Source organism: Ctenocephalides felis, unplaced genomic scaffold (genome assembly GCF_003426905.1).
Source record: "Ctenocephalides felis isolate EL2017-DRISC unplaced genomic scaffold, ASM342690v1 CF-g0.4_SCAFFOLD_01886, whole genome shotgun sequence".
In the NCBI taxonomy this organism is placed as follows: domain Eukaryota; kingdom Metazoa; phylum Arthropoda; class Insecta; order Siphonaptera; family Pulicidae; genus Ctenocephalides; species Ctenocephalides felis.
The window spans coordinates 124,138,510-124,160,339 of record NW_020538040.1 but is presented as its reverse complement, the minus strand read 5'-3'; the positions used below and the strand labels follow the sequence as shown (position 1 = coordinate 124,160,339).

General features: G+C 30.5%; 1 protein-coding gene across 1 annotated transcript in view; it reads right to left on the bottom strand.

Annotated features, from left to right (window-relative positions):
- Positions 1 to 1,594: 1,594 nt before the first annotated feature.
- The window catches only part of LOC113377168 (low density lipoprotein receptor adapter protein 1-B-like), a 250,074-nt gene continuing 229,838 nt past the window's right edge, over positions 1,595 to 21,830 (bottom strand). Inside the window, exons 5-6 of the mRNA XM_026617391.1 lie at positions 7,266 to 7,502; positions 1,595 to 1,787 (exon numbers count right to left, since the gene is read on the bottom strand). Of these exons, the coding sequence (XP_026473176.1) occupies positions 1,704 to 1,787; positions 7,266 to 7,502 (321 nt within the window). The 3' untranslated portion in view covers positions 1,595 to 1,703. The remainder of the gene's footprint in view (positions 1,788 to 7,265; positions 7,503 to 21,830) is intronic.

Here is a 21,830-nt window from a genome sequence, read left to right as displayed (position 1 = left end):
TATCAAATACTAATAGCTACAAGAATTTTGGTTAATCTATACAATTTAGTTTAGATATTTTTTCTAAATATGATATTAAAACTTGAAAATAACCAGAAAAAATAATTTTCTACTATTTGCGATATCATAATCTTTGAAAACATATGAAAAGTTGATAAGTAAAAATATTTTTCCTTGCTCTATAAATAAAGTACTACGATCAGTAGATATATTAAGCGCTTAATTCACTTCTATACTTAAGTCTCACGTTATTGTAAATACACCATAATCATAATTATAATTGTAATGTTTTATTAATATATGTTATAATATATATTATATTATAAATGTATTATAAGGTGACAAATCCTCATTAGTAAGGGACATGAAAAATTGATGTCAGCCGATTCTCAGTCCTGCTGAATGTATATATATATATATATATATATATATATATATATATATATATATATATGTATAAAGATAAACTATTTGTGTTGTTTGCAGTAGTTACCCCTTTCGCTATGTGCTGCATACTTCCACATTCAGAATTATATATCATTATATATTTTAGTCACACGGAAGTCGGAATATTGAAACTAATTGTAAGTGATATTTTGATTTAGAGCAAGTGGCATGAACTTCCCGATATGTGTAAATAATTGACTTAATCAAGATGTGAAGTGGTCTTAATCAAGGAATTGAGATTTAGATATTTAGTGAAAATTTCCACTTTTAAAATTTTTGAAATCGGTGCAGCTATTTTTAAGAAAACGTCACCAAAAAGTTAAATTTTGGTTCACATACACCACACATTACTCTTAGTATCTATACAAGTTTCAAATAATTAAATTCTGGATATTTGAACCTTTAACGAATTATAATACATAATACATATATTTTATTATTATTATTATTATTATTGTTGTTTTTGAATAGCAATGTGAACTTGAAGTCATATAAGCTATTAGGCTAATTTGACTTAATACTAAGTTAGTTTTACAGATGGTCAGTTGTCTCATGTCTGTGTGATATATGATGTTATTATAATAATGTATCATGGAAAATATTTTCTAAATGCAGCAAAACATATTGCTATCATTTCCAAGTGAAAACGGATGTCCTGCTTGACGCAGGCTCCTCGAAGCGGGACCAAACTCGGGACCTCTGGTTGAGGCCCTGTCGCTCTAGCCACTTATCCACGAGTAAGTGGTAATTTCATATATAATATAAAACAATGTTTCAAAATTATGAATAATAGTTATACACATGATCATGAAAACAATTATTACTATATAGTTACATACTATTGATCAAAATGTCATAAAATAATTGACTGATTATGATTATTATCATCTGAATGATAAATCCATTGAACATATAATTAAAGGTTTATTACACAAAATAGCTTACATTAAAATTGCGTTTAACATACATAATATTCATTCATTAAAAATTAATTAATAACAATTATAGAGATTTTGCATATATATTAACTAAATTAAAATTCATATATTCAAATATTCACAAATATGGTCAATTACTTATAAATCAGTCACATAACATCACGTTTTATATACATACATAATATAAAAAATCCATATAATCTTCTACTTTAGGTTACAATAATTAAAATTATTATAAATCGTTATAACTGTTTTTGTACAGATATGTTTATATGTTACTTAATAATAAAATCTTTCTTGGTTATTCATTTTAGGTGACTATAAGCACAATCTGTTGTTGTCAGCCCACAAGTTCATGTGGTTTCCATTTTCCTGATCTAATTGATCATCCTCAAATGAAACCTAAAAATAAAAATTAATCGTTAGAATAATAGCCAATGAATTTTTTCGAACGTAATTTCTAAATGTGGTGCATTAAATTCAATATTGATATTACTTGGATACTACAAAGTTTTATATATAAAAGTAATGTTTCAGAAACGTATTTCACTCGTCGAATTGAATTCCATTACAATAGAAATTGATAGATCGATAATAATACAGTTACTTAGATGCTTTTATCTAAAATTGAATCAATTCTTGGAGGAATATTTCTGAAACTTGGCGACCGCCCACACTATATTGTGCGATGTGCGATACTTGGATTACATGATTTTACTTGACATTTTTCTTGTGAAACTCAAATTAAATATAAATTTTATCTATATATATATATATTCTAAAAAACTACATTTATTTTTAAATGAAGTTTTCTACAAAAAAAGTTTTATTCAAATATAAATGAAATTAAAAATACAACGTAAAAAGATCTTGACTCTATATGAACTAGACTTAAAAAAAGACCAATTATTTCAAAAACTTAATACCTCAAAACAAGCAAAGTTAGGCATTTTTTTAACATTTAAGAGTAGAGGGAAAAATATAAGTAACCAGCCATCGCGTTAAATCAATCAACGTTGCTATCAGAACATAAACGGTCATGTTTGAAAATCCACAACAAAAGTATTCTCTTTGGTTATTAATTCTTTTGGTTGTGAGCATTCTTGTTTAGTTTGCGAAATCTTAATATAATTTTAAGTATACGTTATTTAATTGTTGTATAGTATATTTGAATGTTAAAGTTAAAATGAATAGTTAATTTGAAGTTAGATTCAACATATGATTTTATATAACCCCTATAATACATTTGATCTGGAAGGGGTAAAAAGAATCTATTGAACCTTTACCTTGGTAAAGGTGTAAACAATGGAAAATAGCGAATACAAATGTAAATTCAGTTAAGAAAAACAATTTTACAAGAAATAAAATAAATAATTGTTATTCCAACTTTGCTGATAAATATTCCTGACGAAATACTAGATCAAGTTGACGAAATACTATATACAATGTTATCTTTGTCAAAAATGTGCCCATGAAATTTATATTTTGCCTTGGTTAAATATTGTAGAAAAATAAGACATTGGATCTGTTTGCCAACTAGCTGTCCCATTTTACCCCGCATATGGAGTAAAAAAGGACAGAGTTTGATAGTTTTTTGTTTGATACGTGTTATGTATTATGTTGTAGTTCGTTAGACTAGACTTTATGATTACTTAAAGTGAAATTGGACCTTTGTGCCCCGTTTTTTGGTTAGAGATTTCTAAGTTAAATTTGTTAAATCATTTTTGGTTAAGATATTGTTCCCCAGTTCGAAAATTTTGAACAAATAATTGATTGATGTATTTCGACTATATCAAACTGTGTCCAAAACAAATAATTTAAAATTATTATTATAGCAATTTTTTTTAAAATAAGGATAATATATGTTGGATTTGATGCTGTGTTGAGGCATTAATTTGTTGAAGTTTGACTTAAGAGTTTTTTTGAAAACAGTTATTTTTTATTCCTACTGTTATTTTCTTAAAATGATAAATTTCTGTGAGTACAGTTAGGTGATAAAATTAATCTAGGACATGTAAGATTAAAAGTATAAAATATTATTGCATGACTGATATGTGTAAAAAAATTTTACAGTAAAATTAATGAATAGTGTTAAAAAGTGTTATAAATACATAGCAATTATTTTCAATGATTAAACATTTGGTATTCGCAGTCATTAGTTGAAAAATTAACTTCCCGAAGGGTAAGTTATACTAATCGCAAAAAATTGAAGATGATAATTTTGTAATATGACCATTTTGGCATACCTTAAAAAAATATATGTATGTGCGTGTGTATGTATGCGTTTATGTAGTATGTATGTGTGTATGTTTGGATACAAAGGGTATGGGCGCATTGCCATACAGAATCGGCCCCACCCTGGCATTTAAATAATTTATACACCATTTTATAGGTCTATTTAATAAAAACCGATATACCAATTTTCAACTTTGTACCTCATCTTATGGCCGAGATATCATTGAAAATATGCCAAAGTGGCCCCTTCTTTCAAACTCACTTTTTCGCGTAACCATAAAAGATATCGAAAAAATTTTTACGTGATTCTACTCACATTGACTCAGACCACATTATGTAGAACAATCGATTCCAAAAAATCGTTTACTATTAGCTGCAAAAGACAAAATAATTTTTCAATTGATTATTTCGGGTAGTGCATTTGTCTGGACCACTTTCTAATTAGCGTTATTCGAAAGCCTATTGTTTTTTCTTTGAGTACTGCAAATATTGTTCAAATCAATTTAGTGGAACACATTGGAAAATTGAAAAAAACGGAGCCAGTACACCCGCGCGTAACGCGTAATAGTACCGTAATAGTACCCTGCAATTGCATAAAGTTCGTTCGGACGCAAAACAGCGATGCGCCGAAACGATTCTTAAGAAATTCTGAATGCGAAAATATTTATTTTATAGTCATATATGTATAAATTCACGGAGTTTGAAATTTTTAGACATTATTAGTTTTACTATATTAATTAAATCACTAAAACTAGTGGTGTATCGTGCCTTAAGGCAAATTACTGGAACTTCCCGTACTATAATGAAATAAGAATATTGAATGCTTTCAAATATATTATTGTAAATACTGTAACTTTTATTATTCGAATTTATAGACAAAATAAAAGTGCTCTTAAATTGAACGATGGCGTTTAAATATATTAGCCTGAAAAGTGAATGAACAAAACTTAATGAAGCGGAGTTAGAAATTGCATAAAAAGGAATCGAATGTTCACTACATCATTCATACACGAAATATAACACAAATACACATACTCACATATAAATTTTTTCTATTGTGTTCCAAAATGTTCAGAAACCTTCGAAACGTGAAGATGTGCAAACATTTTCGATTGCGATTTTTGAACGATTACAATAACTTACTTACGGAAAGTTAAAAATATATACTGAAATTAAATGCATTTGAAATGTCACTATATTATAAGTAGATGCGAATTAGCTAATACAAAATTAGTTAAAAAAACACGATCTTTCGCATAAACCACACAAAAGATACAAATATTATATTTATAAATAATATAATTTTCGGAATGAATTAAATAATATATTTTATATTATAAAAATAATGCTTATTAGAATACTTTCAGTAATAATTTTTGTAAATTACTGAAGTACTATACAAAAAGCTTCTACATAAATTTTTTTTTATTTATTTTTCATAGCAAACTATACAAAGTACATTCAGCTATATTTTATTAGAGGTATATATTTTTTTACATCAAATGAAATTGTAGTACTGATAAAGAATGGTCACAATAAGGGCTTTATTGTCACAATGTTACAACTATCATTCAAAAAAAAGTTTTTTTGTGTTTGTTGAAACTAAAATGTTTCATTATATCATTATTTCATATGTATATATACATATATAACTATAAAATAAATATTTTCGCATTCAGAATTTCTTAAGAATCGTTTCGGCGCATCGCGCACTGTTTTGCGTCCGAACGAACTCTATGCAATTGCAGGGTACTATTTGCGTTACGCGCGGGTGTACTTGCTCTGTACTTTTCAATTTTCCAATGTGTTCCACTAAATTGATTTGAACAATATTTGCAGTACTCAAAGAAAAAACAATAGGCTTTCGAATAACGCTAATTAGAAAGTGGTCCAGACAAATGCACTACCCGAAATAATCAATTGAAAAATTATTTTGTCTTTTGCAGCTAATAGTAAACGATTTTTTGGAATCGATTGTTCTACATAATGTGGTCTGAGTCAATGTGAGTAGAATCACGTAAAAATTTTTTCGATATCTTTTATGGTTACGCCAAGAAGTGAGTTTGAAAGAAGGGGCCACTTTGGCATATTTTCAATGATATCTCGGCCATAAGATGAGGTACAAAGTTGAAAATTGGTATATCGGTTTTTATCAAATAGACCTATAAAATGGCGTATAAATTATTTAAATACCAGGGTGGGGCCGATTCTGTATGGCAATGCGCCCATACCCTTTGCGTCTACAATTTTAGAGCGCGGATCAACCGATCTGAATAATTAATAAAACATTGATTCGTATTAACGGGGAGACGTGCTGATTAGTAATTTGACAAAGGCAGGTCCAGTCGCTTCAAGATATGGGGAAAAGTGCCAAAAATTGCATTTCAGTTTTTGAGAGAATGGAGCGTCCGATTTAAATATTTCATAGAATATTTGCATTGATGGACTGAAAAATTGGTTTTTGAGAAGGCAGGTCCTGCGCTTTCGGAGCTCCAATAGAAAAAAGTTGAATAAAATGCCATTTGGCGCTTAAAAAAGATCATTAGACTTATGTACCTACATCAAATTATCAAATATTTTATAGAGATTTTAATAATTAGTATATTTTGTTTACATTTTTATGAGTTCTGTATTAAGATTTATAGTATTTAACCGCAAGACTGAGACGTGGCGCTTACGTGCTTCGATATATGATCCCTAAAACAGCTACGCAGCGCTATCGTTTTGAAAAAAATGTAAAATATATCAAATGTTTTCAGAATTTTACAAAAATGTTGAAGAAAAAACAAAATTTTCAAATAATTTCAAATTTATCAAAAAATCTTTTTTTCAAAATCTTCAAAAAACTTAACTTTTAAAATATGAAATTGCCGTAAGGAAAACTTCAGCAATTTGCCTTAAGAGGGTATTCTAGTGTAGAGCGATGAATTTTAGGTCATTTTTAAAGTGTCGTATAAGAAAGCAATGAATGTTTTTACTATTCATTTTTTTACCACTTGTTTATTAATATTATTAAAACACAAAACAAAAATAAAAAAGTTGAAAATTGTAAAAACTGGCAGCTGAAGTGGGTGGTCTCAAAAAATTGACACCTCAGTCTTGACATGATTTCAGCCCTCCTAGCCATCGGAAATGCAAAAAATAAAAAGATTAATAATTTACAATGATGTCGCAATCGCCCGAACTAGTGATGAAAGAAAAAAATGTTTTTTTACAAATTGGCGACTGTTTAAAAAAAGTGTTATTTTACTGTTCTTTGAGTTCCTCGATTTTTTTAAAAATAGTAAAAATTGGAATTTGGGAATAATCCTAGTTCGGGCTATAGATAGGTCTATAAACAAGACTCTTTGAACATTTCAAGTGAATTGGTCAATTAAAACTCGAGAAATCGTGTCAACAGTAATGAAAAGTCTATTCTGAGAAAAACGCATTTAAAGTTTTGCGTGAAGCCAAACCAATATGGTGACCGAGTCAGTAAAATGTCTATATCTCCAAAAAGAATTCAAATTTTCAAAAACCTTCTCGTACCCATATTCTTAAAAATTTGAATAATACACTAGAATACCCCCTTAACGCACGATGCGATGTTCCACTAGTTTAGTATTTTAATATGTCATGTTGGTTTCACAACTCCAATTTACTTACCCATGTAGTGTGAGCAAAAGACTCCGCGCCGCATCTCTTCGGCGGCAATTCGCTCGAAAAGTCGATGAGCAAGCTGCGGGCGCTGCCACGGAACCCGCCCGTGTTCACATCAAGAGACATCGGTTCGGACTTCTGCTGTGCAGTCTGCTGCCCCTGGTCGGCCTTCTGCTGATCGGGTGCTTCGCCGTTCTTAAAGGCCTTCAAGGGGTGCAGGGACGTCTCGCGCGACTGCCAAGCCTAAAAACAAAGATCGAGATATAGAAATCCTGAGAAAAATGGCTTAAAACTATTGCTATTTGTAAATTAGATAGTTAATATTATATTATTGGCACAACTTTAATAAAGATTATAGAGTAGAACGGGGCACAAAGTTCCAGTTTGATTTGAGCAATTATATTGTTAAATCCAAACCAAAAACACATCAACAAATTATACATATCAAACAACAACTGGACGATTACGTTCAGTAAATCTCCCGGCTAAATCATCTTTGTAGAAATGCATTTTTCAAAAATTTATCACATGGTTCTTTTTATCCCATAGGCAAGGTAAATGGGGCAGCCAGGGGGAGATTAGATCCAATGTCTTATTTTTAATTTCAAAAGGATTTTACAAATAATAGCTACAATACTCAACTAATGCAAAATATAAATAGAATGGGAACATTTTTGACAAATATAACACTATATATGAACTTAATCTGGTATTTCATCAGAAATATTCATCGGCAGAGTTGGAATAACTTTTTATATAATTTATCTCTTGTTAAATTTCTTTTAACTTAATTTACTTTTTTATTTGCTATTTTTATTGTTCACACCTTTGTCAGGGTAAAGGTTCAGTTGGTCCTTTTGTCCTGTTTACCCCACCCACATGCAAGCTCTTACAGGGGTTATATACAAAACCCCGTTGAATCTAACTTAAAATTTACAATTTAACTTATAGAATAATTAAAGTATACTAAAAAATTATATAAAGGTCGCGTAAACTAAACCACAGTTCTCACAACCAAAAAAACTAACAACAAAAGAAAATACTTTTGTTACGGATAATCAAACTTTGTCGTTTATTTCACTTTACTTTGGTATGGTATATATATAGATAAAATGACAAAGTGGCCTTATTTAAAAATGAGGCTAGTTTTAGTAACATCTCCGCGACTGTATAACGTGAAGAAAACCATAAAATTCTGTCAGATGTTGAGCGTCATTGTCACAGTTGTGTCGCAGTAATCAGTTCAAAAATGTATCGCGATTTCAAATGTTCATTGAAATGGTTTTGTCATGTTTTCTGGGGACTTTTTCTTTGTTATTTGTGATTATTTCTATTTATTATATCAATTTTATTGCAATTATGAAGCTTATACAACGGACAAAATGGCTATTTCGCTATTTCGTAAGAACTGCATGATAGTACATTCGAGGACCAATTCGAACTTAAATCAATTTTAACTTACACTCAACTGCTTTCTCAACTTAAAAACTGCAAAACCCTCTTCTCCCATTCTGAGCCTGCCGAAGATTGGTTAAAATGTATGATTTGTTCCCTTTGGGCTTATGCTTCATGCTAATGTCCAAAAGTAGAACAAACGATTTATATAATATGTGAACTGCCTTCTTAACAACTATCATCTCAGTATGTCGTTACCCTACATGTCATTTGATCCGTACTATATAAGCAGAATGTATTTTGTAATTGGTTGCATTTTTTCTTATTAAATATGTTATAATAGTTCTTACTCAATTAAAATACATAACATACTATGTTTCTAGTACACAATGATTCAAAAATAAGTAAAAACTATTAAGACTGGTAAAAATATAAGTATATAAATAAATATTATTAAATGACAAATTACTATGCCATTTTGCCCGCACTTAATTTCTACTTTTACCCCTTCCCCTACTTAATAATTGAAATATCACAGCATTTCAAGAATTTTAAATAAATATAAAAAAGTACTAGTAGGTATTGGGACCTTTACTGGAATACTGAATATTGAAAGTTAAACTCAATTAAAATCAGTAACAATAATAATATCTGATTTGATTCAAATGATATTGGAATTTCTTCTATAACTTCTATTTGGATCTATTTCAATTCGCATCTTAATTAGAATCTACGTAATATATAATATAGATTCTGGTATATTGCAGAATATGCGTTTAAGCATTAATATCATAAATTTACCTGTTATAAGTTCGGGAATATCGTGGTTACATAGAATTCATGTGAAATCCCAGTATTAATTACAAAACATGCCATATTAAGAAATACGTATCGCCTTTCACAACACGCGGCCTTTGATAATAATATGTCTTTATTTGTATTGAAAATGATAAATGGTCAATGACTTCGAATAGAAATAATTTCATCCAATAATATATATATATATATATATATATATATATATATATATATATATACATATATACCATGCGGTATTCAAATAAACCTTGTGACAAGTAATGACGACATATCATAGAATTTAGAAATTAACCAGGTATTAGCATTTTTTATTAACTTCCCGTAGGGTAAGTTATTGTAATCGTCCAAAAATCTAAATGGAAAATTTTTGCATAGGTTAAAAAAAAATTGCACACCAAAGGACCCAATAGTTTATATAAAATCTCTTTAAATAATGGACCTTATTTCAGGAACATACAATAAGAATAATATGATGATTTCATAAGCAGTCATTTAAATACCAGCAGACAATGTCTATTGTAATTAAAGTGCTGCACATGCTTATTCTATAATTCATGTTTATCAATGCAAGGCCGATACGATGCAAAATAGTACTGAACAACCTTGTATTATATTGAACGCGCGGATAGTGATTGGAAATGGAAGGAATTCTTATTGTTTATGTACATGCAGGTTCAGGAACATATGAAAATATGAAAATGTGACCGGTTGTACATTTAATCCCATTTAGTGACACGGTTTACTTAAGTTGCATTACATTAATCCATTTCATATTACAGCCGCATTTATCATAACTAGTTGGTAATCCTCCAGAACAACGCCAGTTTTGCCGGCCAGCCGGCTTTGTAAGCTATTGATACAATTAAATCGCGTTATTACAAGGATAATGTCTAATACTCGAGGAGCTTAGAACTTGAATATTAGAATTTACCATCATATGCTTGTGGAAATAATGTTTCTGTATTCACATACACACACACATACACCAAAAAAATATTAATTTCAACTTCAACAAATTACAAAAACCATTTTGTCCATATAGTACGGACAAGATGGCATATAACGTAAGGAAATACTGAAATACCAACATTTAAGAAAATAGTTCACAAATAAATAGTTTGATCCTATTTAGGATATCATCAGATGACGCATCAGCCCAAAAGGAACAAGCAACACACCGTAACCACCGTTTTGCCGGGCTCAGTGCGTTTCTCTTTACCAATGGATCCTTTGGTCTGTTTTTAGAAGTAGTTAAGGTAGAAGTTTAATGACAACCACCTTTGACAGTTTTCAATTTTCTTTTTTCTTGGCATCGAATGAACTGTACAAAATAGTACTCTGTCAATTTGTCCATTGCATAGGTAATTTTGTCAGAAAGTGAACAAAAATAAAAAATGGATCAAAATTTCCTCAAACATCTGATCATTGCAATTAATATAGAACACTAGTACTAGCATAGGGTTTTTAATTTTAATAGGAATAAATGCAAATGACAATAAATTAAGTGTACTAAAAACATGAGAAAACCATCCTGGAAATAAATTTCTGAAGATACGATACACGTTTGAACTGATTACTGCAAGAAGGCTGTGACAATGACGCTCAACATCTGGCAGGATTGATATCTGCATGTTATACAGCCGCAGAAACGTTACTAAAATCAGCGAAATTTTAAATAAGACCACAAAATTTTCTCCGTATTTTCACTACATAATACACACTTATATATTTAATATATACGTGTAGTTAAAAATGTATAATTCCATTTGATGCTATTAATTGTGTATATTTGTACAATTTTTGCAGTCAGTTATTTAGACAGTATAGTTCAAATATTTACTATGAGAAACAAATGTATCAGAGAATGAAACTTTCCGTTTAATGTACCTCTAACTCTGATCGGGAATCTGACATTTAGCAATTCGATTTTCAATATGACGCTATGATTCTGTTTTCGCGTTAATTGCAATAAGACCGGTTTCATCCGGCCAGATAGCACCGCGCCGTAAATAGAAACTCGCATATGTGGGCACAACACAACATTTTGCACACCTAAATGTCTAGAGATCTTTACACACGACTCAAAAATGACGGGTAATCGATAGATTTCGATTACACTAATCAATAGATTTCTAGGCCTACTCTCGGCCAAGTTTATTTTATTAATAGTACCTTACAAATCGCTGGAAGTACGATAAGAGTGCTATAACAAAGAAGTCCTGGGCATCTTCATATGATGTCGTCTAGTATAATTTTGTTAAATACTTATATATTTGACAAATTTTGAAACAAATTATCTTAAGCAAAGCAAGACAACATATAAAATATATCCGAAAATAGATTTACTAAATTTTACCAATGGCGTGGTCAAAAAGAAAGGATACGCCATGATCAAAAAGATAAGTATGCATGTTTTTCATTTTCGTGCAGTTGTAACATGTTACAATATGCCCCAAGTTATAATCTAAATAATTGTTTTTGTTTCTTATCGGAAATTATAGATCAAATCTAAATTGTGAATGAACCAACTCCGAATTCTTCTAATCTACAAAAAAATCATCAAATGTTAGACGCCATCAAAGATTAGACCACTTTCTTGGTGGACAAAGGTGGTACCAAGAAAAACTAATACAATTAGCAGACGTCAAAAAAAAAACAGTATAATCTAAATAATTGTTTTTGTTTCTTATCGGAAATTATAGATCAAATCTAAATTGTGAATGAACCAACTCCGAATTCTTCTAATCTACAAAAAAATCATCAAATGTTAGACGCCATCAAAGATTAGACCACTTTCTTGGTGGACAAAGGTGGTACCAAGAAAAACTAATACAATTAGCAGACGTCAAAAAAAAAACAGTATTGTTGGATACGTCTCGAAAAGAAGTTTTACAAATGGAATATGAGGAAAAGATTAAGAAAAAACAGAAAAAGTTGATATAAGTGAAGAAAAGGTTAAATGAATGGCGAAGGGAAAAGCCAAAGGTAAATCAACAAAAATATAATCGAAGTGGACAGAAACTAAAAAAATGATATTCAAATTCAGAAACTGAATGAGAATAGTAGTATTTTCTGGTTTGTGGTGAATATTGCACATAAATAAAGTAGACTAGGTAGAGTGTATCATTTGTAAGTTGTGGGCTCATGTAGGATGCGTTAAAGGAGAAATGCTTTAACCAAAAATAAATGATGTGAGGTATTATTGTCGTTACTGCTTGCTCCGGTAGATGTTACAATTAGCCCCGAACAAGGGGTAACAGACTTTTCTAGAACTTGATCAATAGTCTAATAATGAATACTAGTTATGGAGTTATTTTCACTTGACTGAACATATAATAATTTTTAAAAACGCAAGCTCCTAGCCTCCCTACTTGCTTTCCGTAAATTAATTTTTTAGTGTGATATACCCTTTATGCAAAGGGCCAAAGTCTAATGCCGAAACGAATATATTTAGATGCAAATTTGGACGCATAATCCGTTCGTATTTTCGGAGAGGAGTTGCAGGCCAAATGCGATTAGCTAGTAGCCCGCGACGGTCACGTAGCTGATTGCTTTGCGAACGCATTGCCAATGCATTCGGATGAGATGGTATTTATAAATAAACCCTTTATCTTAATAATGTGCTGCTAAATGTTCAATATACACGATGTGCAATAATAGCAATACTGTCTGAATACAATGCTGAAATTCCGAAACAAATCTCTACGTTCGTGTTCTACGCTTTTGCCCATCGCCCTTTTTGCAATTGATTATAATTTTAGCCTTCTAAATCGTCTATCACCTTCATTTTTAACTTTCTATAGGGTAAGTTATAGTAATCGTGAAAAAATCAAAAATAAAAGTTCTTGCAAAATTTTCAAAAAAAAAAAATCCAAATTCCCACAAAAGACTAAGATTTTCAAAAATTTCAGAAAAATAAAGCTTTTAGAAATTGTATTACCAAATTACCCAATTTAAATTGTAGTACCAAAAGTTCCAGCAATACGTCTTAAGGCACGATGCCTAGCACCACTTGCAATTTTTATTATCTAGTTATTTTTCCGCTTTCTCTTGATATTTACGACCTATAAGAATAATTTGTTATTATATTTTGTATGTCGTAGATAATTCTCCTGATCTGTCGAAATTTAATGTACAAAGTATAAATTTGAAAATCTTGATTCAAAACTAATTTGAAACTGCATCAAAACAAAATTGTACGTTTCGACATCTATCATATATTATCCTATGTCATATTTCATTGTAGGAATTCCTAATTAACTAATGACAAGGCATAATAACATTACACTATATCTTGTCAAGTTAAATGAATTTTTTTTAGATTGGATTTTGTAATGTTAGGTATAAGTGCGACATTTTTCGGTCCAGCTCCGATTCTGTAAGAAGATAGTTATTTCCAATTTCGACTTCCATTTAAATCTCATTTCAAATTGTGCCATTGAAAAATAAGGGGTCAAAAATAATTGCTTTATCGGTATTTGCAATTCAAAATAATCTTCAGGACATAACAAACAAATATTTTTTTATGAAAGAATTTTATTACAGGTTATATTCGAATTTTATACATGATGCATTTTGTCAAGTTATGGAAATTCCAAAAAATACAAGTATCTACAGAATAAATCGAGGCTTAAAGGTCCACGGGTAAAAAGGTCTGCCACCGATATCTCAAAAACCAGTAAAGTTAAAAAAATCAACAACAATATTTGAAAGTAGAGAGAAAAAGATGTATAACCAACTATCACTTTTATTTTCACGACGTTTCTATTGGGAGATAAAAGAAAATGTTTGAAAATTTTGATTTTTTTGGCTGGGTTAGAAAGAACCAACTGAAACCTTACCCTGGAAAAGGTGTAAAGAATAACAAATAAAAAAGTAAGATAGTTTTAAATATCTTACTTTAAATGAAGCAATTTTAGAAGAGATGATTTAAATAAATAGTTATTTCAATTCTGCTGATGAATACTTCTGGCGAAATAGTATATCCAGTGTTATCACTGTAAAAAATGCAGTCATGAAATGCAGTCATATTTTACATTGGTTGTAATTATTATTTCATAAAAATATTTTTTAAAATCCATTTAGGATTAAAATTGGACCTGTTTGCCACCTGGCTATCCCAATTAGCCCGCACTTGGGATAAAAAGAACCAGAATACAATTTTTTTCAAAACAGCAAAAAACATATTTCTACAATAATGAAGAAGCTGGAAGTTTTACTGAACATTGTCAGTTTTCGTGTGATATGTGTTATTTGTTGTGATATAATGGGTTTGGTTTCTACAATATGATTGCTCAAAGTCAAATTGGACCTTTGTATCCCGCCGTACCCTACATACTACTGAAACTCTACATAAGTTCAAATAAAACATTATTATTAAATAATCTATTTTGAATGTAATCCTTCGGTGCTTTTCCTGTATCGACTACAGGAAACTCAATATGTTTCAAACTGTGTGCACAGCGAGCGACTCGTATAATTGAATTGCAGTTACAAACTAAAGTAAATTATTAAATATAATGTAATTGAATGTCAGTGGAACTTCTCTACCCGTAGGTACGACAAAATTTAAATTTTAGATTCAAAAAGGGCATGTGCATACATTTTTGTTCATATCAAAAATAATCAAGCTGCTGGAGTTATATAGATACAAAGATTTATTTCTGAAAACAAGCATTAAATAAACAATTGAATCACTTATTAATTTACCAGTGATTAATATGAGCAATTCTAAATTCTTTATAGTTCAATACTTTTAATAATTAACATGTTTTGTTTATAATGAAGAAATTTTTAATTATACATTTCGAAAATTTTGCTACGTACACAACAGTATTTTCTGGTGTGTGATATAGAAAACATATGTTGAACTAGTTGTAAGTAGCATTTTGCATTAAGATAAGTTGCATGAACTTCCCGATACATGTATATAATCGACTTTTTCAACAAGAATTTGAATTAGCTATTTATATAAAATATTCAACAGCTTCATCCCTTCCGGATTCTGAAAATGTATTTGTCTTGATACATTCAACTGTAATGAGTAGCTACATATGAAACACCACAGAACGTACGGATGCTAAATAAAAAATCGACAAACCCAAACATACATACACACACATACTTTTTCCAAATTTAAATCCAATCGGATTTTTTCGCGAAAACAAACTTCTCCTTCAGGAATTTAATAATATAATAGAAACACCCTAATTCACAGCATACAATAATATAATTCCAATGCTAAATTCTTGTTCTTAAACGACCAGACAACCGAAAGAATATAAACGATTGTCTATTCCAAAAAGAATTTATTTAAAAATCTCTAAAAATATTATACGAGATTTCAGTCTTTTACTTTAGTTTATGATATAATTTACAGTTATATTATATTTATTTTATCGCATTTTTAGATCCAAACAAAGCAGATTCGAACTTTTCTATCAGGTAATTACACTAATCATCTCTTTCATTAACTTTCCGTAGGGCAACTTATAGTAATCGCCAAAAATCGAAAATGAAAATTATATATATATATATATATATATATATATCTTTACGTTTCAAAACCTTCTGAACATTTTGGCATACCTTAGAAAAAATTGATGTATGTGTGTGTGTGTGTTCGGATACAAATTTTCGTCGACGATTTCGGGAACACGGATCAACCGATCTGAATAATTCAAAAAACATTCGATTCGTATTGATAAGGAGACGTGCTGATTAGTTTTTGGCGAAGGCAGGTCTAGCCGTTCCGAAGATACGGGGCAAAAAGTGCCGAAAACGGTAACTCAGTTTTTAAGAGAACGGAGCGTCCGATTTGAAAAATTCAAAAAATATTTTACTTGTATTGACAAGATGTAGATTTGATCAAATTTTCATGAAGGCAGGTCTAGCGGTTTAGGAGATCTAATGAAAAAAGTAAAAAAAAATGCCATTCGGCGGTTAAAAATGATCATTAGACATATGCACATCAAATTATCAGATATTTTATAGAGATTTTAACAATAAGTATAAATTTTTTTTACATTTCTATGGGTTCCGTACCAATGCTTATGCGTTAGACGGCGGCGCGGCACTTGCGAGCTTTGACATTTCGTCTCTATGCAGTTCAAGCAGTGCGATTGCTTTGAAAAAAAGTTCAGAATTTCCAAAATATGTCAAAATGAAGAAAACATTTTTTTTCAAAAAATTTTATTGTTTTAAAAAAAAATTTTTTTTCTCAAAAAAAAATTTTTTTTTTCAAATAAAAATTTTTTTTTAAAAAAAAGTAATTTTTTGTCAAATTTATAGTTTCTCAAAAATCTATTTTTTTCGAAGTAAATTTTTTTCAAAAATGTTATTCGTTTTTGAAAAAATAATAATTTTTGGTACGGGAAGTTCCAGCAATTTGCCTTAAGGCACGATGCCCTAATTGCCTTAAGACAGAATTCCACTTACAGCTAGTTTTCATTATAAACATATTGCTATCTATATTTCAAAGTTAAAACCGATGTCACTACTGCTTGACATCATGCACTTCGAGGGGAGTATCGAACCTGGAACCTCTGATTGGAAACCCATAGTTGCAACTACTAATCCACAGGATCGTCCAAGCAGATTCTAATATTACACATATAAAAGTAATGTTTCACATGGTGTCAGTAGAGTAGAACGAGGCTTAAAGGTCCGCGGGCAAAATGGTCCACCACCGATATCTCAAAAACAAGTAAACTTAAAAAAAATTATATTTGAAATTAGAGGAAATAAGATGTATATCCATCCATCATCTAGTAGATTCTTACAACGTTGCTATCGGGAGATAAACGACAATGTTTGAAAATTCATAACAAAAGTATTTTATTTCGTTGTTAGTTATTTTGGTTGTGAGCACTCTAGTTTAAGAGACCTTAAAATAATAATTAAGTACCTACACGTTATTTAATTGTTTTATAAGATGTATTATTAATTTTAAGTTAGATTTAACTGTCCTTCTTATATAAACTTATAGAAGCTTACTTGTAGATGGGGTAAAAAGTTAAAATAATAATTAAGTACCTACACGATATTTAATTGTTTTATAAGATGTATTACTAATTTTAAATTAGATTTAACTGTCCTTTTTTATATAAACTTATAGAAGCTAACTTGTAGATGGGGTAGATGGGGTAAAAAGTGAATTAAGCTAACCCTTAAGTGAGGTAAAATGCAATTTTACAAGAGATAAATTTAATAAATAGTTATTCAAGCTCTGCTGATGAATATTTTTGACGAAATACCAGAACGAGGATATATATATATACTATAGTTACCTCTGTGAAAAATATACCAATGAAATTTATATTTTGCATTTATTGAACAATGCAGCTATTGTTTTTAAAATTTCTTTAAAATTAAAAATAAAACATTGTTAAAAAGATCAAGTACATTTCTACAATAATGAATTAGCTGGAAGTTTCACTGAATATTATATATTGAATATATTTTTATTCAGTTATTTTTTTGTTTGATATGTGCTATTTGTTGTGATATAATTAGTGTGGTTTTCACAATATAATTGCTCAAAGTCAAATTGGACTTTTGTGCCACGCCCTACCCTATTTGATATTTCAATCTATTTTCTCTTAAAGTAAATTAACAAAAGTTTGAAGAAATAACAACTGAATTTGTATATTAATTTCTAAATTTAGTTTTATACTACAATACATTTAGAAAACTCAACTATATGTAGCTATATATAAAGAGTGCAGAATATAGATACAAAAGTTGGAATAGCCCAAAAAACAATATTATTTAATGAAAAACGGCGAAAATTTCCTACATTGTCCTCAGGATTTTATATAAGTTCGAGAGCCAAACTGCACCATATGCAGCCAAACACATGCGACCACAAACACGAACAAAACAACAAACGCGATTCCCTCGCACACATTGGCACAAGTTTTCGAATGAGACTTTGGACTTCGTACCGTGGACTTCTGTTATACGCACACTTACGCATTATTACGCATTGCACATACAACATACATACATAGTTTTATTATTCACACTCAGAAATTATACTAGACAGATATCTGAATACATTTGAGAAACCTGTCAAAAGTGATTGGATTTTAACTTTTACTTAACTACTTCTAAAACAGATCAAATGATGAGAATCAGAACTTGAATTTATTGAAAACCCACTTTTTCCATTTTGAGCCCGGCGAAGGTTGATTGCGATGTATGATTTGTTTCCTTTGAGTTCATGCCTTATGTGCCTTATATCCGAAAAAGAACCAAACGATTTATTTATGAACTGTCTATTCAGTATCTCAGTATGTCATTTTGTATGCATTTTATAGATAAAATGATTTTGACATTTAAAATGACATCGCCGTCTAACAGTTAAACATTGGTACGGATTCCATAGGAATGTAAACAAAATTTATACTTATTGTTAAAATCTCTATAAAATATCTGATAATTTGATGTGCACATATCTAATAATCAATTTTGACCGCCAAATGGCATTTTTTTTACTTTTTTTACTAGATCTCCGAAACCGTTAGACCTACCTTCATGAAAATTTGATCTTGTTCAGTTCTTCATTATTATTTTACAAGTAAAATGTTTTTTGAATTATTCAAATCGGACGCTCCGTTCTCTTAAAAACTGAGTTACCGTTTTTGGCACTTTTTGCCCCATATCTTCGGAACGGCTAGACCTTCCTAGGCCAAAAACTAATCAGCACGTCTGCTTATCAATATGAATCGAATGTTTTTTAAATTATTCAAATCGCTTCATCCCCAAAATGGTCGACAAAAATTTGTATCCGAACACACACACATACACATACACAAACGCACACACACACACATACGCACACACACACATACACACATACACATACATCCATTTTTTCTAATGTATGTCAAAATGTTCAGAAGGTTTGAAACTTAAAGATATATAAAAATTTTCATTTTCGATTTTTTTGCGATTACTATAACTTGCCCTACGGGAAGTTAAAATTTTTTTAAAACATTCATACATATTTTTATTGATGTAACGCCCGATCAGTAATTTTTTATCCAGCTTTATTATAATATATTTTTTTATACTTTTATTTGAACAGCGATCAGAACTTATGTGTTCTATGAGCTGTTGTAATTAATATATTACAAACTACGTTTGTTTTATTACAGATGGCAACCCAAACAGTTGTCACATCTCTGTATGATAAATTTTTATTACAATCTCTGTAATAGGGCAAATATGGTTCAACAATGCCGGGTGAGGGCTGTTTTAACTTGGAAACATATTGCTATTTATATTTCCAAGTGAAAATCGTTGTCACTGTTGCCTGACAACAGGCTGCTCGAAGTGGGTATCAAACCCGGGACCTCTGAAACAAGTCTCGTCGCTCTTAATCGCTTACCTACGGGCGAGCCTTTTTTAATAGAATAACCTTCTATTCAGCTCTCGGCCTATTCGAAAACATTTTATTTTTACCATGTACGACGAGAAGGTACAAAGTCCGGGGACCCAGAAACATCCCAAATTAGTGACGAACTTGAGCCAGCGTTAATTTATTACGTGTCATTCGGGCCCCGCCATGCGTGATGCCAGTCAGACATATTGCACTGACAACCGTTCCGCATTGGATCACTCCGATGTTGCATAAAGACTTTGTAAGTGGAACTGTCGGACTACTGTGGGACGTGGGACGCGAATTAATCTCGTTAGTTACGATTGGCAATGTTTCGATCATAGATACCATTCGATGAAACCGAATGAGATTCGAATTCGAATAATCTAGGATTTAAAGGTTTTTAAGTCCTTATTAAAATATGTGTAAACAAATTTAATTAAAACTTTTCTGATTGAAATGCCATTTGGGAAAGAAAATTAGATTCGGGAAAGAAAATGATTTTGCTGACTTATCCATGTCTAAGAATATGATTGAAACTAGCTGTAAGTGGAATTCTGTCTTAAGGCAATTAAGACATCGTGCCTTAAGGCAAATTGCTGGAACTTCCCGTACCAAAAATTATTATTTTTTTAAAAACGATTAATATTTTTGAAAAAAATTTACTTCGAAAAAATTAGATTTCTAAGAAACTATAAATTTGACAAAAAATTACTTTTTTAAAAAAAATTTTTTTTTGAAAAAAAAAATGTTTTCTATATTTTGACATATTTTGGAAATTCTGAACTTTTTAACTTCCCGTAGGGCAAGTTATAGTAATCGCAAAAAAATCGAAAATGAAATTTTTTATATATCTTTACGTTTCAGAGGTTTCTGAACATTTTGGCATACCTTAGAAAAAATGGATGTATGTGTGTGTGAGTGTGTGTGTGTGTATGTGTGTGTGTGTGTATGTGTGTGTGTGTGTGTGTGTATGTATGTATGTGTGTGTATGTATGTGCGGATACAAATTTTCGTCGACGATTTCGGGAACACGGGTCAACCGATTTGAATAATTCAAAAAACATTCAATTCGTATTGATAAGGAGACGTGCTGATTAGTTTTTGGCGAAGGCAGGTCTAGCCGTTCCAAAGATACGGGGCAAAAAGTGCCGAAAACGGTAGCTCAGTTTTTGAGAGAACGGAGCGTCCGATTTGAATAATTCAAAAAACATTTCACTTGTATTGACAAGATGAAGAATCGATAAAATTTTCATGAAGGTAGGTCTAGCGGATTCGGAGATATGGAGGAAAAAGTAAAAAAATGAGCCATTTGGCGGTCAAAAATGATCATTAGACATATGCTCATAAAATTATCAGATATTTTATAGAGATTTTAACAATAAGTATACAATTTGTTAACATTCCTATGGGTTCCGTACCAATGCTTATGCTTTAGACAGCGGCGCGTCGCTGTCTAACGGATAAACATTGGTACGGAACCCATAGAAATGTAAACAAAATTTATACTTATTGCTAAAATCTATATAAAATATCTGATAATTTGATGTGCATATGTCTAATGATCATTTTTGACCGCCAAATGGCATTTTTTTACTTTTTTCGTTAGATCTCCGAAACCGCTGGACCTGCCCTCATGAAAATTTGATCAATTTTTCATCTTGTCAATACAAGTAAAATGTTTTTTGAATTATTAAAATCGGAATCTCCGTTCTCTTAAAAACTGAGTAAACGTTTTCGGCACTTTTTGCCCCGTATCTTCGGAACGGCTACACCTGCCTTTGCCAAAAACTAATCAGCACGTCTCCTTATCAATACGAATCGAATGTTTTTTGAATTATTCAAATCGGTTGATCCGTGTTGCCGAAATCGTCGACGAAAATTTGTATCCGCACACACATACATACACGCACACACATACACATACATCCATTTTTTTTAAGGTATACAAAAATATTCAGAAACCTTTGAAA